This window comes from Urtica dioica, chromosome 6 (assembly GCF_054948205.1).
Source record: "Urtica dioica subsp. dioica isolate 48M chromosome 6, U.dioica_male_clone48M_v1_H2, whole genome shotgun sequence".
NCBI classification, from domain to species: Eukaryota; Viridiplantae; Streptophyta; class Magnoliopsida; order Rosales; family Urticaceae; genus Urtica; species Urtica dioica.
The window spans coordinates 29858400-29880190 of NC_142761.1; the positions used below are offsets into that span (position 1 = coordinate 29858400).

At 39.2% G+C, this 21791-nt stretch overlaps 1 protein-coding gene and 1 pseudogene across 1 annotated transcript; both read left to right on the forward strand.

Moving 5' to 3' along the window:
- Window positions 1-244: 244 nt before the first annotated feature.
- Window positions 245-1816, forward strand: LOC149393597 (cytochrome P450 78A5 pseudogene; annotated as a pseudogene).
- Window positions 1817-9672: 7856 nt separating this feature from the next.
- Window positions 9673-15242, forward strand: LOC149393598 (cytochrome P450 78A5-like; the record flags this gene model as incomplete). Its single annotated transcript, XM_089618086.1, has 2 exons — window positions 9673-9710; window positions 13742-15242. Coding segments are annotated over 2 exons (1539 nt in total), but the record flags the coding sequence as incomplete, so codon positions are not given.
- Between the last annotated feature and the right edge of the window lie 6549 nt (window positions 15243-21791).

Genomic DNA, 21791 nt, shown 5'->3' on the forward strand with positions numbered 1-21791 from the left:
AAACGAAACGATCATAATTTATGTGAAGTAATAAAGGCAATAAATGAAATATGACCACGGTTAATTAGTAACAATAGAGGGCGTGCATGTTTTTGAGTCTAGGGTTAGTTGAAAGAAAGGCATGCATGAGCGAGCGAGCAGTATATAAAGAGCGCAGTGGAGTGATCTAAACACACACTCTTCTCTTCTCTTCTCGACTTATTCACTCATCTCTTCGCAACCCTAAAACCCAGCAGCAAGAGCCATGTCCACGTCGGACATCAACTACGACCTTCTTCTCCTCCCTCACATTGTTCAAACGGCATGGTCGTCGTCGTCGTTTGTGGCGCTGGCCGCGGCGTTCCTGTCGGTGGCTGCTCTGGGCCTGTGGCTGGCACCGGGGGGGCTTGCGTGGGCCCTTCTGAAGGCAAAGTCCAAGATACGGGGCCCGCACGGATGGCCCGTGACGGGGCTGCTCTCGGTGTTCACTCAGGCGACGCCCCACAGAGCCCTTGCCTCGCTGGCTGAGAGGCTGGGAGCGAAGCCGCTGATGGCGTTCTCGGTGGGTCTGACCCGGTTCGTGATATCGAGCCAGCCCGAGACGGCAAAAGAGATTCTGGGGAGCTCGGCATTCGCGGACAGGCCTGTGAAGGAGTCAGCTTACGAGCTTCTGTTCCACCGAGCCATGGGGTTCGCTCCGTACGGAGACTACTGGCGCAGCCTGAGGAGGATCTCGGCCACCCACCTTTTCAGCCCGAAGAAGATCGCGGACTTCGGAGGGTTCCGGCAGAGAACGGGGATGAAGATGGCGGAGCAGATCACGGGGTCCATGCTCAACCAAGGCCATGTCCAAGTGAAGAACATCCTCCACTTCGGCTCCCTTAACAACGTGATGATGACCGTGTTCGGGCGCACATACGACTTCTCGGGCGCGAGAGACGACGAGGCTGCCGAGCTCGAGGCCATGGTCGCCGAGGGCTACGAGCTCCTGGGCATCTTCAACTGGAGCGACCACTTCCCACTCCTCGCGCGCCTCGACCTCCAGGGAGTGAGGCGCCGATGCAAGACCCTCGTCGGCAAAGTCAACTCTTTCGTCGGCAACATCATCAAGGAGCACCGCGACAACCAGGTCGGCGACGACAGGGTCGGGGACTTCGTGGACGTCCTCCTCGATCTCGAGAAGACCGACAACACCAAGCTCAGCGAGTCCGACATGATAGCAGTTCTGTGGGAAATGATCTTCCGTGGGACCGACACCGTGGCCATCCTGCTGGAGTGGGTCCTGGCCAGGATGGTCCTCCACCCCGACATCCAATCCAAAGTGCAGGCCGAGATCAAGTCAGTCGCCGGAGACCGCCCCGTCACCGACTCCGACATCCCCAGAATGCCCTACCTCCAGGCCGTCGTCAAGGAGACCCTCAGAGTCCACCCCCCGGGCCCGCTGCTCTCGTGGGCCCGCCTCGCCATCCACGACGTCCACATCGGCGACGCCCTCGTCCCCAAGGGCACCACCGCCATGGTCAACATGTGGTCCATCACCCACGACCCCGCTGTGTGGGCCCAGCCCGAGCAGTACCGCCCAGAGCGCTTCCTCGACGAGGACGTCCCCATCCTCGGCTCCGACCTCAGGCTCGCTCCCTTCGGTGCCGGCAGGCGTGTCTGCCCCGGCAAGGCATTGGGCCTCGCCTCCGCCCATCTCTGGCTCGCCCAGCTCCTCCAGAACTTCCACTGGCTCCCCTCCGACACCCACCCCGTCGATCTCACCGAAGTCCTCAACCTCTCCATGGAGATGAACACCCCTCTCCTCTGCAAGGCCATCCCCACCACCACCGCTTAATTACTTACTGTCTTTTCCTCTCGTCTCCCCTTATTTAAATTTTAAACGGGCTTATCTTGTCCTTTACCTACTTAGCTTGCTTGCTTGCTTGCTTTCTTGGCTTCTGGACTATCAAATTGCCTCTTCATGGGTATTAATATAAGCCTATATATGTCCCCTTAATACCTCCGCATATCAATGGAAATGCTTTTTGTTTTCTTCTTTTAATCTTATGGAAAATTGCTTTTTTATCATCTAACTTCTAAAATGCATATATCAAAATACACAAACATATAATGGTCTTGATGCTCCAGCTTCTGCTGAGACATCATTCCTCTTGTGCGCAGATTGTAATTCTGGCAAGTTTTCGATTTTTCCAGATTGCCTTGTTGGTGACTTTATTATGCAATATTCTTGCGAGTATGAGTAAGGAAACCCTAGATACACTGACAATATTCTTGCGAGTAATTCTGGCAAGACTGAATGTATTTGCTCAATTGAAAAGGATCTCAAATTCAGGGGGAGTCCCTGGTCTAGGTATTCACTAGTGGTAATAGTTTCTAGGGCTTTGATTTTGTGTTCTAATCATATAAGACCTTGCTTGTATTATAGACTACTATATAGTGAAATCATTTCCACTGACAGAATGCCCCCAGACGTAGATGATATTGCACCTAACTGGGTAACCATATTGTGTGTCTTTTCTTTATTGCACTGTTTGTTGTTTATCCATTATCTGTTTTTAAGCAAGTTGTCGAACACACTGTGTGCGACATCTTTTCTTTGTGAATAATCAGAATTTTACAAGCAGAGACAAAGAGAATTGAGGATTGAGAGAAGAAAGAGGGAAAAATTTAGATTTTCGATATCTAGCAAAGAACTTGAATGTAACGGTATTTTTTCACTCAAATTTGGAGAGGCTGTTTTGTGTGTCGTTGCTTCCTTAATAAGGGTAATAAAGGTGATTGCTTCCTTCATAATCCGATTTTCTCTATAGATACCTAATTTGTGTATTTAACTAATTGGTAAGATTGTTCATCTTATATGCCACTTTTTATTGATGGTATTATTCTTAACCCCTTTTTAATGGAGATTACAGCTTTGCTTAAGTATTTCATTGATAAGTGGAAAGTGTCTTAATGGTCCCGTAATATTTCACTTTTTTCTTGAGCATTTCCACCTTAAAATTATTGTGTTTGATTGTTTTTGCTTTGTTTTTATTAACTTTGTTTGTGTGTTTCGATTGAATTGCTTACCTTGACTGATTTGAAGGTGCACAATAAAGTTGGGAAAATCATATTCATCAATTTTTTATTTAACAAAGTATTTTTGGGTGGAAACTTGGTATGCATTCATACAACACAATACCATAAGTAGAATGCTTAAATTAAGCATCTCCAACTGCAAAACGTCTCCAACCTTCTAAATTTGTAAAAAATTAGCTTAGGAACTACGATAATATATATATATATATATATATATATATATATATATATATATATATAGCTTTTTATTAGTTATAAATTATTCAAATTTTTTTGTGTATTTCTAATATATCTCATAATAACGAGTCGTAAAAAAGAGAGTTCGCTCACGCTCTCAAGAATCCTACCGAGATCTACGTTTGCGTATACCTTTTTGAACCTTGAACCATCAACTAAACTCCAAAGCTCTCTAAAAAATGCCGTCTAGACTTTTTTTGACTAAGATCCTATAGGTATTTTAGTGTATGAATAGACAGCGATTTTTTAAAATTGCCATCTAAAAGTTTTAATACCACTTGTTTTGACAGCGACCAAAATACGCCGCTATGTACACTTTTTTAGGGACTGTTTGGTAGTTCACTCAAACTTTTTTTGTTTTCATATATTTGTAGTTTAAAAATTTTTTCCAGTTGTTTTCAAATAACTGTTTGGTAAGGATTTCAGTTTTTTTTTTTCCAGTTTTTTTTATAATTATAGTGTAATAATTCACATAAGAATTAGGCGTCGAGATATATACTAATTGAAAGTCTTTGCTGCAAAAATAATGGTCGTACCTTTTGTAATAATGATTGTTCACAAGTTCATCGAAAAACACCGTTTCTCTTTGTAGTCAATACAACAAATATCAAATTTTGATACATAATGTTGACTAAAATTAATAAAAACTCATGTGCTCGACGAGAGGATCACGAACAATTAATAGTTTGTAAAATGAAGTTCCGATTGTTTAAAGTTAGCCATAATTGTAAAACTTAAGTTTTACAGGGAACGAAACCAAATTCAATAATCAAAAGTGAGGAAAATGAAATGATGTTGAGAGGAGAGAAGAAAATGTCAAGATGATATATTAAAAAAAAGAAAAAAAAAAGTTAAAAAGTTGGGTGAAAAAATTAGAAAACACCTAAAAACTGTATTCTGATTTTCTTCATTAAAACAGAAAACAGTTTGATAACTTTTTGAGTTGTATTCTGAGAATCATCAAACAAATAGTCAATTCGGTTTTTCAAAAAACTGTTCAAGTTAGAAAAGTCAAAAACAGTTTTCAAATGAAGAAACAAACAGGGAATGAACCCTATTTTTTTAGTAGTGAATTTCTCGATGGAAAACGGATATGCCTTGCCCAACCAAGTTTATAGGGTATAATTTCAAGTGTCGTTGCAAGTTGTGCAACAATACAATGTACCGGATAATTAAAAATTTCGATATAAAAAAATGATATAACTTAAATTAAGTTTGATCTAATACTACTTTAGACTAAAAACAAATACCATTTCCAGAAGTTTCAATAAAAAGGAAAGAAGCACAAAAGAATCCAACGTATACTGAACAAATTAAATTAGTAGAAGAAGGGAAAAAAAATTACGGAAAAGAAATCAGCGGCAATCATTACATTAACTGCAGCAGTAAAATGAGAAAAAAGATGTGGTGTAAAAAGAGGTGACACCAAGTTTTCTTAGGGAAACTTGATAAACCAAGCATTGTGTGACACACCATTTGAAAATAAAGCTATGTTTTGATACTCTTAGGAAAATCAAGCATTTTTAGTGATGAAAAGTCATAAATACAGTACTGCTGCTTATTCTTCCTTCATCAGAGTTAAATGTCAAGTGAAATCAGGTTAACAAATTCGAAATAAAAAGAGGGAGCAAAACCCACAAACCCCACGCACGGCAAACCCCCACGCACGGAAAACCCCACGCACGGCAAACCCCCACGCACGAATGGGTAAGTTTCGATCCCTAATTCGATGATATTTTGTCAGAGATTTGTTTGATTTCCTAAAAAAAGGAGTTTGGGTTCATCATGTGGGATCCAAGAAAAAGTTCGAGTTTGTTGTCTGTAATTTCGAACTTTATAGCTGTTATTTCGATTGTATTTCGAAGCTTACGATGCCCACGCCCTAATTCCTTTAAACTCAAATTTGTTGGGCCTTCTATTTAGTCAGTTGAGAGAAAAAAATGGGTAAGTTTCGATCCCTAATTCAATGATATTTTGTAAGAGAGTTGTTTGATTTCCTGAAAAAAAAAAAAAAAAAAAAAAAAAGGAGTTTGGGTTCGTCATGTTGGGTTCAGGAAAAAGTTCGAATTTGTTGTCTGTAATTTCGAACTTTATAGCGGTTATTTCAATTGCATTTCGAACTTTTTAACTTGTACAGATTTGACTTATAATGTATACTTTTTAACTTATTAACATGTTCAAACGTTAATATATGTTGTTTATTTGATGGTACTTGGGTGAACAAAGGTACAAAATGGGAATATACTAATGAATCGCGATTCGAACTGCGTGCACTCGCGAAAGACATATCTCGGGCGGAGTTATTAATCGCTATGTACGAAGTTTTTTGTGTCGATGAGTCGTTATACGATTTGAAACTTGAAGATGCGTATTTTTGGGCTGGAAGATCAATGCCTCTTCTCATTTTGGCATCGGACGCTAATGGATTTTAGAGTTTACAGTTATTTTATGTATTGGATTTCAGAGTTTTCAGTTATTCATGTGTTGGATTTCAGACATTTCAGTTATTCATGTGTTGGATTTCAGACATTTCAGTTATTCATGTGTTGAATTTCAGGCATTTAAGTTATTTTATGTAATGGATTTCAGAGATTTCAGTTATTTTATGTAATGGATTTCAGAGTTTTCAGTTATTCATATGTTGGATTTCAGACATTTCAGTTATTTTTTGTAATGGATTTAAGACATTTCAATTAGTTTATGTGTTTGATTTCAAACATTTTAGTTAGTTTATGTGTTTGATTTCAGACATTTCAGTTAGTTTATGTGTTTGATTTCAGACATTTCAGGTTATTCATGTGTTGGATTTCAGACATTTCAGGTTATTCATGTGTTGAATTTCAGACATTTCAGTTATTTTTTGTAATGAATTTCAGAGTTTTCAGTTAGTTTATGTGTTTGATTTCAGACATTTAAGGTTATTCATGTTAGATTTCAGACATTTCAGGTTATTCATGTGTTGAATTTCAGACATTTCAGGTTATTCATGTGTTGAATTTCAGACATTTCAGGTTATTCATGTGTTGGATTTCAGATATTTTAAGTTATTTTTTTAAATGGATTTCAGACATTTTAAGTTATTTTTTTAAATGGATTTCAGACATTTTAAGTTATTTTTTGTAATGGATTTCAGAGATTTCAGTAAACATTACAAACCCAAATTTCATCCAAAAAACTTGTCACGACCCGCAGGACACCTGTCGCCCTCGGATCGCGACCTTACTCGTAACATTTTCATAACCATTTATATTTTCAAACGAAATGATCATAAAACATTTCCAAACGTCATTTACAAAACGTTTTTTTTTTAAACAACAGCGGAAATAAATTTAATTTACATATAAGGAATAACAAAGGTTTCTAGAGCTAGTCCGCTAAAAACTGGTAAAATTTTTCGCTTTTAAAAGGGTTACAAAAATGCGGACTACCCTAGCTTGCTATCCATAAGCACAGGCCCATAATTGTGCTAACCGAGTTTCAAAACGTAAAAAGAGGTTCGGGCCGATTATCTAAACGTTATGATATAATAAAAGTTCTTCCAAAAGCTATATAAAACTTTCACGAGCATATAAGCTCGGTTTTCAAAAACCTGATACCCATTTCCCAAAAAGACATTTCCTATGCCACAGGTCGTCATGAGATCTACCTTGACTAGCACTCCTGCTTCGCCTGAGCTTTTCCTTTATCTACAAGGAGAGGGATTTAAGGGGTGAGTCACACCGACTCAGTAAGCAGGATATCTAACCTAGCACTACATGAGATGCATGGTTGCAGATGATAAAATGCAGATGACAGCAGGTGATAGATTCAGAAGAATAAAGAAGTTCCATCATACAATCAGGATAACAAAAATCTCATTCAATCAACATAGACATATTCAGTTTTAGAACCCCGTTCTAAAACAATCAAACACATAATCATATAGGAATCCGGCTAACAACCGTCTTCCTAGAAACTCATCCATCTCGCTCATACCGGCGCCTTACATCAGTGGACTGGCCAATCAACACTTCAGTCCGCAGCCGTTCATGAGAGATGAGTAAACCATTCTGAGGACTTGAGCCTAGCCCTCAGAAGGCCGAAGTTTTAAACGTCTGGGATCCACTAGCACATGTAGGAGGGCCTTAGCGCGCATTTGGTAGAGCGAATCAAACCCTCACCAATCCCTGGTCGATCCAGGGTTCATATTTCCTTCAGGACAGGTAAGCCACTCATCGACTTACCTGAAGCCACCCATCGACTTCCCATTAAGGGCCTTCGGGAATGCCACTCGCTACATTGCCGACAAGAGTTCGTTATGTTTTACAGGAGCTGTCTACAGCCTACCTGTCTATCTTATTACAGGAGGAGATCTTATCGGGATAAAGCCCGTCATTAACATTATTAATTTCACTGTATGGCTCTTTAAGTATTTTAAAAGGAGTTGTCGACAGCTGTGAGGCTGGACCTTCTCCTAGAACAGTTCCTCTCGGGATTGAATCCGGAGGACACCGTCTTTCCTCCTCCTGTTGTCCTCTCATCAGGACAAAGGGGTAAAACCTATAACAGAAGCTCAACATAGTTTTAAAGGCTTCAAGGTTCTTAACCCGCTAACCGTTTAATCCTATCATTTTATTATCTTATTAGTTAGTGGCCGAAGCCTTATCCGGTCGTCTTGTCTAACTGAGGGTTTCTCTTTGTTTTAGGATTAAACGAAAAAACATAAACAATTACTCTACTAGGCACCATTCCCCTTTTGGCGCCTCAAACTTAAATCCCACTTACCCGGAATAGTTCGTCAGAGAACTCGATGAATTCCGGAGGACACTTTGCTTTACACGCTTCCCGAGACCTTTAGCACGTCCTGGAGCGTCGAGAGAATTAGAATCCGAAGTTGAAACTTCGTTAGTTATCGAACTACTTGAAAAGATAATGGTCGTTGCCGGGATTAGATTCGAGTCGGTTCGGAATTCGAGAATTTAATTCATTATTCTCCGGTTTTTCGGAAGTCAAACTTATTCAAGACTCACGTATTTTCGTATCGAGAACAATACGAAATAAAATCCAATAACATGCTTATGAGTCTCAAATAAATTGATCCGAATAAAAAGTAACCGAGAATTCCAAAGCGAATCAAATCAAACTCTTAAACGTTATTAAATAAATAAACATAAATTATTTATTTAAATACGCGAAATACATCACATTAATCAAATCCAAGAGTATTTAAACGCAAGACGCGATTAAAAGACTCACGAGTTAATCGATCTTTAATTTCGATAACTCTTTCTTAGAATCTTCAAAACCGGCTTCGTCGCCTTCGCCTCGTCCGGTTTCCGTTCGTCCGTCTAGATCTGTAATCAAGTCATCGAATCCGATAACGAGTCAATTTCACAATTTCAAACTCGTACCAAAATTCCCAAACTTGTCAACAAACCAAATAACTTGTCACAAAATCCACATTGACTCAAACCCGAACCAAATCAAGTCGAATCCACACTAACCAAAAACCGTTCTCAACGAACCGGAAAATTCAGCATCTCATACACATCATCACAGCCTCATAACAACATAAAATCCAAGATTCAAACCACACGGCTATGTTCACATAATCACCAAAATTCGTCCAAAAATTATTTCAATTCCAACAACGATTCTCAAACAATTCATGGACATCAACTTGCTAAAAAAACATCTCAGGATCACTAATCAACCTTCAAAAATTCAAGAACCCAAAATTTAGATCTTCAAACCCTAGCTTACGGGATTTTCGGCCAAAATGAATCCAAAACAAGAAATTCGAAAACAATCCTCAATCTCAAGCTATAATCATCAACAATCGAGTCCAATTAACGTATGAAACCAATCAATTTCACGAAAATCCTCATTGAAATCGAAAACCCCCAAATTTTCAATTTCAAAAACCCTAAATCTCAAAAAATCAATTCGGGTTTAGCTTTTCCTTACCGAGATTCTTGCGAATCCAGAGTCCTCGTCGCTGTAACTCTCGTTCCCGGCGTCTCTTCCTCAGGCGGTGGTCACGGCGAGCTCGCGGCGGCATCGCTTCGCTCGGTCGAGGCGCGCGCGATGGCTCGGCACCACGTGACGCGCGAAGGCGAGAGAGAGAGAGAGAGAAAGGGAAAGGGCGAGAGACGGTGGTGATGATGATTCTCGGTGAGCTTGAAAGAGATGACCGAGAGTTTTCTTTTCTTCTTTTTTTTTCCTCTGTGTTGCAGATGGGTCTCGCGCGAGAGAAGAGAAGCAGAGGAAGAAGAAGATCGAAAGAAGAGAGAGAAGGAGAGGCCGAAAATGAGAGGAAGAGATAATCCACGTGGCAAGTTCCTCTTGAGCCACATGTGCACAGGTAGCCCACTTCTTTAATGGCCACGTATCTCTCCAGACAGCCCCTTTCTATTTTTTTCTTTCAATCTCGTCCCTCAAAATGTTGCACATAAGTCCTTTCAAAATAAAATCTCACAATCTTGTCCTTAATTAATTGAAAATAATCTTGAAAAATAACCAAGAAAATTCTCATTAATTCTCGTTACCTTGAATATATTTAAGGGATTTCAGAATTTATTTTTTACTCTTGAGATTTTTAATCTCCGAGTACATTCCGAGTAATTTTATTCAGAAAATAATATCCGGTTTACTCGAATATCCTTATTCCGAAATTCCGTCACCCTCAATAATTATTTCATTCGTTCTCAAGCACTTAAATTTATTCCAACATTCAAGTGCTTTTCAAAAATCCTTTTCCTTATTGATTTATCCAAATTTACTATGAATTTCTTCCGAAATTCAAAAATTTCACTTAGAACGTGGAACGAGAAAATATAGAGAGAACATCTCTAATAAACTGAAACGAGAGAGATTGTGAATTTTATAACTCATTCAACACGGAGAGAGAAGAAAATTTCCTTTATTTATTGATAAGAGGAAATTTTTACAGAAGCTGACGTATACAAAAGTCGGGTCTCACAAAACTAGTCTCCAAAACTACCAAAGTAATAATCAGTAAACATTACAAACTCAAATTTCATCCAAAAAACTAGTCTCCAAAACTACCAAAGTAATTATCAGTAAGCATTACAAACCCAATTTTCCTCCAAAAAACTAGTCTCCAACACTACCAAAGTAAATTTCATCACCCATTTTCCAGGCTTTTCAGTTTGACTATGTTCAACAGAGTGTAATCATCATGCTTTATGGGCCGCTTGCTCCTTCTCTTCGAAACTACACAATCCAACATAGAATAATTAAAAAGCACAAACAACTTTTGAAAATTGTTTAAATAAACCATGAAATATAGGCAAAACAGTTTGAAATCAATATGAACTTACCATACACGCGGACAAATTCTTTCGCCGGAGGGTCTTTTTCGGCAGAGGGTTGACGAAGTCGTCGTCGTCGTCATCAGGGGCTGCCACAGTGCTTGCCGTTTTGGGGGCTGCCACGGTGGTTGCCGTCTCAGGGGCTGCCACGGTGGTTGCCGTCTCGGGGGCTGCCACAGTGCTTCCCAAGTACCATCAAATAAACAACATATATTAACGTTTGAACCTGTTAAGAAGTTAAAAAGTATACATTAGAAGTCAAGTCTGTACAAGTTAAAAAGTTCGAAATGCAATCGAAATAACACCTATAAAGTTCGAAATTACAAACTTCAAATTCGAACTTTTTCCTGAACCCAACATGACGAACCCAAACTCTTTTTTTTTCAGGAAATCAAACAACTCTCTTACAAAATATCATCGAATTAGGGATCGAAACTTACCCATTTTTCTTCTCTCAACTGGTTAACTACATAGAAGGCCCAACAAATTTGAGTTTAAAGGAATTAGGGCGTGGGCATCGTATGCTTCGAAATGCAATCGAAATAACAGCTATAAAGTTCGAAATTACAGACAACAAATTCGAACTTTTTGCTGGATCCCACATGACGAACCCAAACTCATTTTTTTTCAGGAAATCAAACAAATCTCTTACAAAATATCATCGAATTAGGGATCGAAACTTGCCCATTAGTGCGTGAGGGTTTGCCGTGCGTGGGGTTTGTGGGTTTTGCTCCCTCTTTTTATTTCTAATTTGTTAACCTGATTTCCCTTGGCATTTAACTCTGATGAAGGAATAATAAGCAGCAGGGTATTTATGACTTTTCATCACTAAAAATGCTTGGTTTTCTTAAGAGTACCAAAACATGGCTTTATTTTCAAATGGTGTGTCACACAATGCTTGGTTTATCAAGTTTCCTTTTTCTTATAAAACGCATGGCTGGTGAGATTCGGAGCATTGAATCGCATTTGCACAAGTATATGCTCATTTACTAGATATACTATTAAGATTATAATCCTCGAACTTAGCATCGCTAATTGAAATGATAACAATATAGCGACGATAATATCGTCGCTAAATAGTTTCCCGCGAACTTAGCGACGATAAAAAATAATTAGCGACAATATAATCGTCGCTAAATGTCTTTGCCGCCAAACTTTGGAATTTTTAGCACCAAATTTTCATACTATTTTAGCGACGATCTTATCGTCGCTAAAAGCATGATTAACGACGATATATTAGCGAAGACTTAATCGTCGCTAATAGTTTCGTAGCTAAATGTCATATTTCTTGTAGTGTGTTCATATAAGGCTTTGTTTGTACTATTGACTACTTGATAGTTAAATCCTTTCCCCTGGCTGAGAGCCCCCAGATGTAGGTGACGTTGCACCGAACTGGATAACCATATTGTGTGCTTTTACTTTTACGCACTGCTTATTTCATTATTCATTATCTGTGTTAGAGCAAGTTGTCAGACACATTGACTCTACATTGCGTGCGATCATCCTCTTCTAAAAAAGAATTTCATAAAGAAAAAAAAATCTAAACACAAACACAAATAGTACACTAGAAAATGAAATAAAAAAAGATAATATCAACAATATGGAAAATAAAACTCTTTTCATTTCAATTTTTGTGTATTTGTAATATATCTTATAATCACGAGTGGTAAAAAAGATAGTTCGCTCATGCTCTCAGGGATCCTAACGAGATCCTACGTTGCGTATACTTTTTTGAATCCTGAACCATCAACTAAACTCTATATATACCTCTCTAAAAAAACGCCGTCTAAACTTTTTTTCTTTTACGTGGATCCTACAGGTATCTTAGCGGATGAATAGACAGCGATCAAAACGCACCGCTATACACTTTTTTTAATGCGTTTTATTAGAGCGTCAAAACCACAATTTTTTAGTAGCGATTAATTTCTCAATCGAAAATGGATATGCCTTGCCCAACCAAGTTTGTACAGAATATAATTTCAAGTGTCGTTGGAAGTTAAGCAAAAATACAATGTACCGGATAATTAAAAATTTCGATATAAAAAAATGATATAACTTACATTAATTTAGATCTACTACTACTTTCACTAAAAACAAATACCATTTCCAGAATAAGTTACAATAAAAAGGAAAGAAGCACAAAAGAACACAACGTATACTGAACAAATTAAATTAGTAGAAGAAGGGAAAAAAAAATTACGGAAAAGAAATCATTGGCAATCATTACATTAATTGCAAGAGTAAAATGATAAAAAGATGATGTGTAAAAAGAGGTGACACCAAAGTTTTCTTATAAAGCAATGGTATATATTTTGAAATAAAAGAAACCTTGACTGGTGATATTCGGAGCATTGAATTGCATTTGCACCAGTATATGCTCATTTACTAGATATACTATTAAGATTATAATCCTCCCCGAGAGAAAGTATATACGGTAGTACTTGGCACAAACTAATACCATATCACAAGAGGAAACGAACACAAGAAATAGCCAACGACGTAAGTTGACTGGATTCTCAAAGAAAGAAGAAGAAAAAAGAAAACGAATAAGCAATAATTGGCAATCATTCACTGATTGCAGAAGTAAAATGAGACACAAGTCAGTATGCATAAATCGAAGGAGTGACACCTAGTTTTCCTATAAAGCATGGTATTATTATGAAATAATAGAAGGCTTTAATGGTGTAATTCGGAGCATTGAACCGTATTTGCACCCATTTACAACATACTATAATGTATTAAGATTATGATCATTCCCGAGAGAAAGTAATTACCATCTATATAGATCTGCAAAGAAAGAAATAGAAAAGTAAAGAAAACGAAACGATCATAATTTATGTGAAGTAATAAAGGCAATAAATGAAATATGACCACGGTTAATTAGTAACAATAGAGGGCGTGCATGTTTTTGAGTCTAGGGTTAGTTGAAAGAAAGGCATGCATGAGCGAGCGAGCAGTATATAAAGAGCGCAGTGGAGTGATCTAAACACACACTCTTCTCTTCTCTTCTCGACTTATTCACTCATCTCTTCGCAACCCTAAAACCCAGCAGCAAGAGCCATGTCCACGTCGGACATCAACTACGACCTTCTTCTCCTCCCTCACATTGTTCAAACGGCATGGTCGTCGTCGTCGTTTGTGGCGCTGGCCGCGGCGTTCCTGTCGGTGGCTGCTCTGGGCCTGTGGCTGGCACCGGGGGGGCTTGCGTGGGCCCTTCTGAAGGCAAAGTCCAAGATACGGGGCCCGCACGGATGGCCCGTGACGGGGCTGCTCTCGGTGTTCACTCAGGCGACGCCCCACAGAGCCCTTGCCTCGCTGGCTGAGAGGCTGGGAGCGAAGCCGCTGATGGCGTTCTCGGTGGGTCTGACCCGGTTCGTGATATCGAGCCAGCCCGAGACGGCAAAAGAGATTCTGGGGAGCTCGGCATTCGCGGACAGGCCTGTGAAGGAGTCAGCTTACGAGCTTCTGTTCCACCGAGCCATGGGGTTCGCTCCGTACGGAGACTACTGGCGCAGCCTGAGGAGGATCTCGGCCACCCACCTTTTCAGCCCGAAGAAGATCGCGGACTTCGGAGGGTTCCGGCAGAGAACGGGGATGAAGATGGCGGAGCAGATCACGGGGTCCATGCTCAACCAAGGCCATGTCCAAGTGAAGAACATCCTCCACTTCGGCTCCCTTAACAACGTGATGATGACCGTGTTCGGGCGCACATACGACTTCTCGGGCGCGAGAGACGACGAGGCTGCCGAGCTCGAGGCCATGGTCGCCGAGGGCTACGAGCTCCTGGGCATCTTCAACTGGAGCGACCACTTCCCACTCCTCGCGCGCCTCGACCTCCAGGGAGTGAGGCGCCGATGCAAGACCCTCGTCGGCAAAGTCAACTCTTTCGTCGGCAACATCATCAAGGAGCACCGCGACAACCAGGTCGGCGACGACAGGGTCGGGGACTTCGTGGACGTCCTCCTCGATCTCGAGAAGACCGACAACACCAAGCTCAGCGAGTCCGACATGATAGCAGTTCTGTGGGAAATGATCTTCCGTGGGACCGACACCGTGGCCATCCTGCTGGAGTGGGTCCTGGCCAGGATGGTCCTCCACCCCGACATCCAATCCAAAGTGCAGGCCGAGATCAAGTCAGTCGCCGGAGACCGCCCCGTCACCGACTCCGACATCCCCAGAATGCCCTACCTCCAGGCCGTCGTCAAGGAGACCCTCAGAGTCCACCCCCCGGGCCCGCTGCTCTCGTGGGCCCGCCTCGCCATCCACGACGTCCACATCGGCGACGCCCTCGTCCCCAAGGGCACCACCGCCATGGTCAACATGTGGTCCATCACCCACGACCCCGCTGTGTGGGCCCAGCCCGAGCAGTACCGCCCAGAGCGCTTCCTCGACGAGGACGTCCCCATCCTCGGCTCCGACCTCAGGCTCGCTCCCTTCGGTGCCGGCAGGCGTGTCTGCCCCGGCAAGGCATTGGGCCTCGCCTCCGCCCATCTCTGGCTCGCCCAGCTCCTCCAGAACTTCCACTGGCTCCCCTCCGACACCCACCCCGTCGATCTCACCGAAGTCCTCAACCTCTCCATGGAGATGAACACCCCTCTCCTCTGCAAGGCCATCCCCACCACCACCGCTTAATTACTTACTGTCTTTTCCTCTCGTCTCCCCTTATTTAAATTTTAAACGGGCTTATCTTGTCCTTTACCTACTTAGCTTGCTTGCTTGCTTGCTTTCTTGGCTTCTGGACTATCAAATTGCCTCTTCATGGGTATTAATATAAGCCTATATATGTCCCCTTAATACCTCCGCATATCAATGGAAATGCTTTTTGTTTTCTTCTTTTAATCTTATTTTGATTGCTTTTTTATCATCTAACTTCTAAAATGCATATATCAAAATACACAAACATATAATGGTCTTCATGCTCCAGCTTCTGCTGAGACATCATTCCCCTTGTGCGCAGATTGTAATTCTGGCAAGTTTTCGGTTTTTTCAGATTGCCTTGTTGGTGACTTTATTATGCAATATTCTTGCGAGTATGAGTAAGGAAACCCTAGATACACTGACAATATTCTTGCGAGTAATTCTGGCAAGACTGAATGTATTTGCTCAATTGAAAAGGATCTCAAATTCAGGGGGAGTCCATGGTCTAGGTATTCACTAGTGGTAATAGTTTCTAGGGCTTTGATTTTGTGTTCTAATCATATAAGACCTTGCTTGTATTATAGACTACTATATAGTGAAATCATTTCCACTGACAGAATGCCCCCAGACGTAGATGATATTGCACCTAACTGGGTAACCATATTGTGTGTCTTTTCTTTATTGCACTGTTTGTTGTTTATCCATTATCTGTTTTTAAGCAAGTTGTCGAACACATTATGTGCGACATCTTGTCTTTGTGAATAATCAGAATTTTACAAGCAGAGACAAAGAGAATTGAGGATTGAGAGAAGAAAGAGGGAAAAATTTAGATTTTCGATATCTAGCAAAGAACTTGAATGTAACGGTATTTTTTTTCACTCAAATTTGGAGAGGCTGTTTTGTGTGTCGTTGCTTCCTTAATAAGGGTAATAAAGGTGATTGCTTCCTTCATAATCCGATTTTCTCTATAGATACCTAATTTGTGTATTTAACTAATTGGTAAGATTGTTCATCTTATATGCCACTTTTTATTGATGGTATTATTCTTAACCCCTTTTTAATGGAGATTACAGCTTTGCTTAAGTATTTCATTGATAAGTGGAAAGTGTCTTAATGGTCCCGTAATATTTCACTTTTTTCTTGAGCATTTCCACCTTAAAATTATTGTGTTTGATTGTTTTTGCTTTGTTTTTATTAACTTTGTTTGTGTGTTTCGATTGAATTGCTTACCTTGACTGATTTGAAGGTGCACAATAAAGTTGGGAAAATCATATTCATCAATTTTTTATTTAACAAAGTATTTTTGGGTGGAAACTTGGTATGCATTCATACAACACAATACCATAAGTAGAATGCTTAAATTAAGCATCTCCAACTGCAAAACGTCTCCAACCTTCTAAATTTGTAAAAAATTAGCTTAGGAACTACGATAATATATATATATATATAGCTTTTTATTAGTTATAAATTATTCAAATTTTTTTGTGTATTTCTAATATATCTCATAATAACGAGTCGTAAAAAAGAGAGTTCGCTCACGCTCTCAAGAATCCTACCGAGATCTACGTTTGCGTATACCTTTTTGAACCCTGAACCATCAACTAAACTCCAAAGCTCTCTAAAAAATGCTGTCTAGACTTTTTTGACTAAGATCCTATAGGTATTTTAGTGTATGAATAGACAGCGATTTTTTAAAATTGCCATCTAAAAGTTTTAATACCATTTGTTTTGACAGCGACCAAAATACGCCGCTATGTACACTTTTTTAGGGACTGTTTGGTAGTTCACTCAAACTTTTTTTGTTTTCATATATTTGTAGTTTAAAATTTTTTTCCAGTTGTTTTCAAATAACTGTTTGGTAAGGATTTCAGTTTTTTTTTTCCAGTTTGTTTTATAATTATAGTGTAATAATTCACATAAGAATTAGGCGTCGAGATATATACTAATTGAAAGTCTTTGCTGCAAAAATAATGGCCGTACCTTTTGTAATAATGATTGTTCACAAGTTCATCGAAAAACACCGTTTCTCTTTGTAGTCAATACAACAAATATCAAATTTTGATACATAATGTTGACTAAAATTAATAAAAACTCATGTGCTCGACGAGAGGATCACGAACAATTAATAGTTTGTAAAATGAAGTTCCGATTGTTTAAAGTTAGCCATAATTGTAAAACTTAAGTTTTACAGGGAACGAAACCAAATTCAATAATCAAAAGTGAGGAAAATGAAATGATGTTGAGAGGAGAGAAGAAAATGTCAAGATGATATATTAAAAAAAAGAAAAAAAAAGTTAAAAAAGTTGGGTGAAAAAATTAGAAAACACCTAAAAACTGTATTCTGATTTTCTTCATTAAAACAGAAAACAGTTTGATAACTTTTTGAGTTGTATTCTGAGAATCATCAAACAAATAGTCAATTCGGTTTTTCAAAAAACTGTTCAAGTTAGAAAAGTCAAAAACAGTTTTCAAATGAAGAAACAAACAGGGAATGAACCCTATTTTTTTAGTAGTGAATTTCTCGATGGAAAACGGATATGCCTTGCCCAACCAAGTTTATAGGGTATAATTTCAAGTGTCGTTGCAAGTTGTGCAACAATACAATGTACCGGATAATTAAAAATTTCGATATAAAAAAATGATATAACTTAAATTAAGTTTGATCTAATACTACTTTAGACTAAAAACAAATACCATTTCCAGAAGTTTCAATAAAAAGGAAAGAAGCACAAAAGAACCCAACGTATACTGAACAAATTAAATTAGTAGAAGAAGGGAAAAAAATTACGGAAAAGAAATCAGCGGCAATCATTACATTAACTGCAGCAGTAAAATGAGAAAAAAGATGTGGTGTAAAAAGAGGTGACACCAAGTTTTCTTAGGGAAACTTGATAAACCAAGCATTGTGTGACACACCATTTGAAAATAAAGCTATGTTTTGATACTCTTAGGAAAATCAAGCATTTTTAGTGATGAAAAGTCATAAATACAGTACTGCTGCTTATTCTTCCTTCATCAGAGTTAAATGTCAAGTGAAATCAGGTTAACAAATTCGAAATAAAAAGAGGGAGCAAAACCCACAAATCCCACGCACGGCAAACCCCCACGCACGGAAAACCCCACGCACGGCAAACCCCCACGCACGAATGGGTAAGTTTCGATCCCTAATTCGATGATATTTTGTCAGAGATTTGTTTGATTTCCTAAAAAAAGGAGTTTGGGTTCGTCATGTGGGATCCAAGAAAAAGTTCGAGTTTGTTGTCTGTAATTTCGAACTTTATAGCTGTTATTTCGATTGTATTTCGAAGCTTACGATGCCCACGCCCTAATTCCTTTAAACTCAAATTTGTTGGGCATTCTATTTAGTCAGTTGAGAGAAGAAAAATGGGTAAGTTTCGATCCCTAATTCGATGATATTTTGTAAGAGAGTTGTTTGATTTCCTGAAAAAAAAAAAAAAAAAAAAAAAAAAAGGAGTTTGGGTTCGTCATGTTGGGTTCAGGAAAAAGTTCGAATTTGTTGTCTGTAATTTCGAACTTTATAGCGGTTATTTCAATTGCATTTCGAACTTTTTAACTTGTACAGATTTGACTTATAATGTATACTTTTTAACTTATTAACATGTTCAAACGTTAATATATGTTGTTTATTTGATGGTACTTGGGTGAACAAAGGTACAAAATGGGAATATACTAATGAATCGCGATTCGAACTGCGTGCACTCGCGAAAGACATATCTCGGGCGGAGTTATTAATCGCTATGTACGAAGTTTTTTGTGTCGATGAGTCGTTATACGATTTGAAACTTGAAGATGCGTATTTTTGGGCTGGAAGATCAATGCCTCTTCTCATTTTGGCATCGGACGCTAATGGATTTTAGAGTTTACAGTTATTTTATGTATTGGATTTCAGAGTTTTCAGTTATTCATGTGTTGGATTTCAGACATTTCAGTTATTCATGTGTTGGATTTCAGACATTTCAGTTATTCATGTGTTGAATTTCAGGCATTTAAGTTATTTTATGTAATGGATTTCAGAGATTTCAGTTATTTTATGTAATGGATTTCAGAGTTTTCAGTTATTCATATGTTGGATTTCAGACATTTCAGTTATTTTTTGTAATGGATTTAAGACATTTCAATTAGTTTATGTGTTTGATTTCAAACATTTTAGTTAGTTTATGTGTTTGATTTCAGACATTTCAGTTAGTTTATGTGTTTGATTTCAGACATTTCAGGTTATTCATGTGTTGGATTTCAGACATTTCAGGTTATTCATGTGTTGAATTTCAGACATTTCAGTTATTTTTTGTAATGAATTTCAGAGTTTTCAGTTAGTTTATGTGTTTGATTTCAGACATTTAAGGTTATTCATGTTAGATTTCAGACATTTCAGGTTATTCATGTGTTGAATTTCAGACATTTCAGGTTATTCATGTGTTGAATTTCAGACATTTCAGGTTATTCATGTGTTGGATTTCAGATATTTTAAGTTATTTTTTTAAATGGATTTCAGACATTTTAAGTTATTTTTTTAAATGGATTTCAGACATTTTAAGTTATTTTTTGTAATGGATTTCAGAGATTTCAGTAAACATTACAAACCCAAATTTCATCCAAAAAACTTGTCACGACCCGCAGGACACCTGTCGCCCTCGGATCGCGACCTTACTCGTAACATTTTCATAACCATTTATATTTTCAAACGAAATGATCATAAAACATTTCCAAACGTCATTTACAAAACGTTTTTTTTTAAACAACAGCGGAAATAAATTTAATTTACATATAAGGAATAACAAAGGTTTCTAGAGCTAGTCCGCTAAAAACTGGTAAAATTTTTCGCTTTTAAAAGGGTTACAAAAATGCGGACTACCCTAGCTTGCTATCCATAAGCACAGGCCCATAATTGTGCTAACCGAGTTTCAAAACGTAAAAAGAGGTTCGGGCCGATTATCTAAACGTTATGATATAATAAAAGTTCTTCCAAAAGCTATATAAAACTTTCACGAGCATATAAGCTCGGTTTTCAAAAACCTGATACCCATTTCCCAAAAAGACATTTCCTATGCCACAGGTCGTCATGAGATCTACCTTGACTAGCACTCCTGCTTCGCCTGAGCTTTTCCTTTATCTACAAGGAGAGGGATTTAAGGGGTGAGTCACACCGACTCAGTAAGCAGGATATCTAACCTAGCACTACATGAGATGCATGGTTGCAGATGATAAAATGCAGATGACAGCAGGTGATAGATTCAGAAGAATAAAGAAGTTCCATCATACAATCAGGATAACAAAAATCTCATTCAATCAACATAGACATATTCAGTTTTAGAACCCCGTTCTAAAACAATCAAACACATAATCATATAGGAATCCGGCTAACAACCGTCTTCCTAGAAACTCATCCATCTCGCTCATACCGGCGCCTTACATCAGTGGACTGGCCAATCAACACTTCAGTCCGCAGCCGTTCATGAGAGATGAGTAAACCATTCTGAGGACTTGAGCCTAGCCCTCAGAAGGCCGAAGTTTTAAACGTCTGGGATCCACTAGCACATGTAGGAGGGCCTTAGCGCGCATTTGGTAGAGCGAATCAAACCCTCACCAATCCCTGGTCGATCCAGGGTTCATATTTCCTTCAGGACAGGTAAGCCACTCATCGACTTACCTGAAGCCACCCATCGACTTCCCATTAAGGGCCTTCGGGAATGCCACTCGCTACATTGCCGACAAGAGTTCGTTATGTTTTACAGGAGCTGTCTACAGCCTACCTGTCTATCTTATTACAGGAGGAGATCTTATCGGGATAAAGCCCGTCATTAACATTATTAATTTCACTGTATGGCTCTTTAAGTATTTTAAAAGGAGTTGTCGACAGCTGTGAGGCTGGACCTTCTCCTAGAACAGTTCCTCTCGGGATTGAATCCGGAGGACACCGTCTTTCCTCCTCCTGTTGTCCTCTCATCAGGACAAAGGGGTAAAACCTATAACAGAAGCTCAACATAGTTTTAAAGGCTTCAAGGTTCTTAACCCGCTAACCGTTTAATCCTATCATTTTATTATCTTATTAGTTAGTGGCCGAAGCCTTATCCGGTCGTCTTGTCTAACTGAGGGTTTCTCTTTGTTTTAGGATTAAACGAAAAAACATAAACAATTACTCTACTAGGCACCATTCCCCTTTTGGCGCCTCAAACTTAAATCCCACTTACCCGGAATAGTTCGTCAGAGAACTCGATGAATTCCGGAGGACACTTTGCTTTACACGCTTCCCGAGACCTTTAGCACGTCCTGGAGCGTCGAGAGAATTAGAATCCGAAGTTGAAACTTCGTTAGTTATCGAACTACTTGAAAAGATAATGGTCGTTGCCGGGATTAGATTCGAGTCGGTTCGGAATTCGAGAATTTAATTCATTATTCTCCGGTTTTTCGGAAGTCAAACTTATTCAAGACTCACGTATTTTCGTATCGAGAACAATACGAAATAAAATCCAATAACATGCTTATGAGTCTCAAATAAATTGATCCGAATAAAAAGTAACCGAG